The 5,489-nt window shown below is 34.0% G+C and overlaps 1 protein-coding gene across 1 annotated transcript; it reads left to right on the top strand.

The window, feature by feature from the left end:
- The first annotated feature begins 952 nt into the window (after nucleotides 1–952).
- LOC112592370 lies at nucleotides 953–3,842 on the top strand. Its single transcript, XM_025336394.1, has 5 exons — nucleotides 953–1,046; nucleotides 1,118–1,958; nucleotides 2,045–2,601; nucleotides 2,773–2,967; nucleotides 3,052–3,842. The coding sequence occupies exons 1-5, from the start codon at nucleotides 953–955 to the stop codon at nucleotides 3,840–3,842; spliced, it is 2,478 nt and encodes an 825-aa protein (XP_025192179.1).
- The last annotated feature ends 1,647 nt before the right edge of the window (nucleotides 3,843–5,489 follow it).

Consider the following 5,489-nt stretch of genomic DNA (forward strand, 5'->3'; position numbering starts at 1 on the left):
GCGTCCATAGTATTATCATTTATTATTATAAACTATGTAGACCGTAGACACTATATAGACGTATAGAGTTTATCGTAATATATACGATATTATACTTAATGAGTAATGAGTAATGAGTTGTTTACACCGAATAGCGACTGTAAATTTAATTTCTGGTAATACCACTGTACAGACTACGGACTGTACGGTTTAGATTGATTAGAATGATCGGAAATATTCTCAAAATAACCGTGTTATACTTTTATCGTGAGTCACGACACAAACAATCGACAGCAGCATAACGCGCGAACGCCGTAGACCCTCGGCAGGCTTAGTTTGTGTGTGTGTGTGTGTGTGTGTGTGTTTAGATTTGTGTTATTGCTGATTATTTAATATTCTACGTTCGCGATTGCTGGGATAATATAAGTATTCTATGTTTATTCTTTTTTCTATGAAGATTTCTTGAATGTAAGTATTTATAATAATTATTATTTACTATTAAACGTGTTTACTATTTTAAGGCAACAAATGTAAGGGATACAGTAATTTTTTTACCTTATATTATATAATTGGATATTTGTAGTACATAATACATTAGCGACTAATTATTCAAGAGAGATTTTGAAACAAAGTTTCCTCCTAAAAATCTTTAAGACTTAACTACCTACCAATAAATAATTACAATAATAATAATAAGTAATATAGAAATGTTTTATATGAATTTCAAAGTATGTACAATATCTCGTATTTTATATTATGGCACACAAACACATTATGTATAAAAATTTTTGTTTTGCTCATTGGCCATTGCACAGAAATTTATAAATTCCTTATTCGAATAGCATGTAATCTGATACATTTAATTTTATTTTGAATATTTAGGGATTTTTTATAAATAAATGCATATTTAAAAAAAAATAGTAACATTAAAGTTCATTGTGTTTTTGAACAGTTAACAATTAACATTATAAAAATGAATAAGAGAAAACGTATCAAATTGGAATGTGAAGAATGTGGTAGTCAGTTCGATGACTATAAAGCTCGTCACGAGAAAGCAATACATGATGGTAAAAAGGTCAAAATTAAACATGTAGGGCCCCATTAAATCCATTTGAAGCCTCTAAGAAAAAAACTACAGTTTTTGTTCCGGATGTTCCTTCTACAAGCGTTTCAACTATGATAGCAACAGAATCTTCATCTATATCTTTCACAACTGAATCTTCTCCTAGTATAAAATCGACTTCCATGACTGAATCGTCTTCCATTACTGTTGATAAAGTGACTAACGAGTTCTTAGATGTGAAAGTTGATGAAAATATTGATATAGAAAATCCTGCGGAGACTGAAACTAGTGGAACTATGCCTAAAGATGAATCATTTTCCTGGATGAGCTGTGCTGGACAAGTTACCGCATTCCTCGCTAATTTCGAAAGGGCTAGTGATATTTTAACAAATATAAAGACTGTTGCGGTTCCAAATCCAAGAATATTTGTTATCGAAATAATTGATTGTTTGTCGAAAATCCACAAAGAATGTGAGGAGTTACTTCACTATGCTAGAAAAGGGGAAAAAGAAATCTTGGAAGAAAATGAAAATGTTGTTGTTACCGAAAATGAATTTATAGACCATGACCCAGGGAAACGAAAAAAAGACGTCCTTTCACAGCAAGACCGTCTATACTTGATATCTCTCGGACCCTTTCAGCCAAAAATGCCTGTTTTCCCAGCAAATGAATCTATAGCTTTGAATAAACAACGACGTTTCAATCCTACATGGTATAGAGATTTCCCTATGTTGGAATACAGTATTGAGAAGGATGCAGCATTTTGCTTTTCATGCTGCCTTTTTCCATTCAGTGGCGGTTCTTCTGAGTGGAGTTCTACTGGCGTTCGTATTTGGCATAAAATGAAAAGTCGTAGAACCAAAAAAAAAGGAAAACTTACTGAACATTTTACCTCACAATCGCATCAAGCAGCAATGTTTGATTACTGTCATTTTTTGGATAAAAAAAGTCACGTGAATGTTCTTCTTGACAAAAACCTAACCTTCGAAACCGGAATATAAGAGAAGAAGAACTAAAAGAGTATCATAAAAAAGTATTAGAAATATTGATTGACGTTGCCCGAACTTTAGCTAGGCAAGGATTAGCCTTTAGAGGTCATGGAAGTGATTTAGATAACGATAATAGTAATTTTTGTCAAATGGTAAATTTATTAGCTCGGCATTCCCCAATTATGGCCAAATGGTTAGAAGAAACTGACAAACGACAACATCGAGTTACTTATTTGGGGGTGCATTCTCAAAATGAATTTATCAACCTACTTGGAACAAAAACACGTGATATATTGATCAAAGAAATTAAAAATGCTGAATTCTACTCAGTAATTGCAAATACAACACCTGACTTAACGCACCATGATCGTCTCACAATCAACATACGTTATATTAGCGACAAAAATGGTGTGCTTGTACCAAATGAACGTCTTTTAAAAATGGATGTTGTTCTTACTAAAAAAACAGGCGTAGAATTAGCGGAAAAAATTTTTGGTGTGTTGAACTCGTTAGGATTACCAGTCGATAAAATTGTTTTCCAAAGTTATGATTTCGCAAGTAATATGTCCGGTAAGTATAACGGAACGCAACAAAAATTGTCAGAAATGTGTCAAAAGAATATTCCGTATATTCCTTGCCAAGCCCACAGAATTAATATTTTTATAGAATCAGCCTGCAATGCGAGTACATTAATTAAAGAATTTTTCGGTACACTTGAAAGTTTATATGTGTTTTTTTCAGGAAGTACATCTAGACACCAACGTTTAGAGGAGGATCTAAAGAATGTCGAGAATTCGTTACAGTTAAAAAATTTGTCTAAAACCCGGTGGACAGCACGGGCAGAATCTATCAAAGCGGTTTCCGTTAGCTATGAGAATATAGTACATGTTTTAGAAGATATGAAGTCATCAAAAGATTTTGATTCTAATACCAGGTGTTCTGCAATGGCACTGCATAAAAAAATGTTAGATTTCGATTTTATTTGCACCTTATATTTTTTAAAAAATATTATGTTTAAAGTAAAAAATATTACGGAGTTACTGGAAGCAGAAAAATTAAATATAATTGACGCTATGCAATTAATTGAAAGTACAGTAAAATCTTTTCAAGAAATAAATGACGATAAAAAGATTGATGCATTAGTGGAAAGTGCTGCATTCTTTGCAAAGAATTGTAATGTAGACCCTGAAAAAGATTTTAATAAACATCATCGACGTCGACTCAAACCAAAGAAAATAGACGAAAACCCTGAGACTGCTGCTATGATTGGATTTTCTCAATTTTATCGCAAAGAATTTAAAATTCTTTTGGATGTTTTTACGTCGACTGTCAACAAGCACCTTCAAAGTATGATTACATTATTACGACCTTTTCAAGAAACCTTCCGTATACCGGCGGACAGGAAAAACTGCTCAATAGATATGATTGAGGCCATGATAAAATTATGTCCGGAAATACTTTTGGATGAGCCAGAATGTTTACACTCTGAAATTCAAATCTTATTAGATGCTTCCAAGGAGTGTAAAAATTTTGATGATATTTTCAAAAAAGCATGCATGTTAAGAAATGTTATACCACGGGCATTTCGCATTGTTAAGCTAGTACTAACATCACCAGTGTCATCTGCATCCAGTGAACGTTCTTTTAGTCGTTTGAAATTAGTTTACAACCACTTACGCACGACAATGAGTGACGAGAGACTTGATTCTTTATTAGTACTATTTTCAGCTCGAGATATTGTAGATAAAATAAATATTCAGGATATCGTTAACAAATGGTCTCTCCTCAAACATCGGCGTGTGAAAATGTAAGCTACAGATTCGTATTAATAATTACAAATTATGTGATTACTAACTAAGCATAATAATATTAATATTATAATATAAATTGTATACTAAATATATATATTTTTGTTTTTAATATAAATATTAGATTATAATGATGATAACTATAAACAAGTTTAATAAAATATTTGAATACGTACATTTGTTTTGTATTAGCATTTTACTCATACATAAAAACATAAGTATACAATAACTACATTTTTTTCTCGTCATATTAATGTAGTCGGCAATTTTTTAAACTGATAACCCCCCCCCCCCCCCAAATAGGGAAGCCTCGGAACGCCCCTGTACACAAGCGATGCTTACTCACTAGAACGTAGCGATCATCAATGGACAATTGTTTAAACGTGGAGCACGACTCTAAAGAATGCGAATTACTGCACTGTAAACATCGTCTGGCTTCTTCACCCTGCTTGTTAGTGACTAAAGCCACTGGAGAACCCTGATGTCCCCGAAAAGCTTTCGCGACCTGAGCTTTCGCGTTGGATGATTTGGGCAGATTTATGACAGCCTTTGTCTGGGTCTTCGGTGTTGAGTAGATCTGAACTGAACCGGAATTTTCTAACACCTCTACCCGATCCTTGACAAAACAGAGCAAATTGTCCACCGTAGGAAAATCGACCGTATTACCCTGTTCAAACAGACGACGAGTAGTTGGTGGCAAACAGCGAACAGAAATCGTAAATAACAGAAACGAACCGATATCAGTTATATTTAGAGATCTGAGCAAGGCTATGTTTTCACAGAATGTATTTAAAAAATTTATTAATGCGGCCGGAGACTCTTGTTGATTATTCATAGCGGTTAACATTTCGTTAACTAAAGTGGTCGCTAGCTGCCGAGGCTTGTCGTATCTTTGAACTAAAGCGGACCAAGCAAGCTCATAGGTGGATTCAGAAACAGTAATACCTTTCACTACCTCATTAGGACCAGACTGTAGACAACCTAATAAATAATAAAATTTTTCAATGTTACTGAGATGAGCTCTCCGACCTACTAAAGTGGTAAACCGATCCCTAAAATCGGGCCACGATTGCAAACGACCATCGAAAGTAGGTAATGGAATGCTGTTGTACTTCGTTCAGTTACGTATTGCTAAAAATATTTAATATGATAAATTTAATTGTTTAAAACAATATTTATTATTTAAAACTGACTAAAGTAAGAATGTAAAACCATTTATTTGAAAATAGGATAAGTTTTTCTGAGTGTGATAAACAGCATGCAATGAGGAGACGTGATGCTGCTGCAGTCATATTGAAGCAATCTACTCTTTAGGCCTCAATGCTTCAACAGATAGCTCTATAATTCAAAATATCTTTAGCTGCTGAGGATCCACAGCTATTGGACAAAGTTCACCTGAAATGATTCCCTGTGGAAGCTATGATTGAGCTGGATAATGATGATTTTCAAATAATGTAAACGAGGTTCAAGGTACTTTCTCAATGCTAAAGCTTTGTTAAAGTTCCAATCTAGTTCAGATAGCCTTGGTTTGGTCAGTGAGACTAGTGTCGTTGATAAGCGATGGTGATAATACTGGCTAATGGTGAATCCAACAGCTCAGGTCGGTCCCGTTATACCAGTAGAATTCTCTGGTTCAGCATTCCAGTTACC

The sequence above is a fragment of the Melanaphis sacchari genome, unplaced genomic scaffold (genome assembly GCF_002803265.2).
Source record: "Melanaphis sacchari strain LSU unplaced genomic scaffold, SCAv2.0 Contig1736_pilon_pilon, whole genome shotgun sequence".
Classification (NCBI taxonomy): domain Eukaryota; kingdom Metazoa; phylum Arthropoda; class Insecta; order Hemiptera; family Aphididae; genus Melanaphis; species Melanaphis sacchari.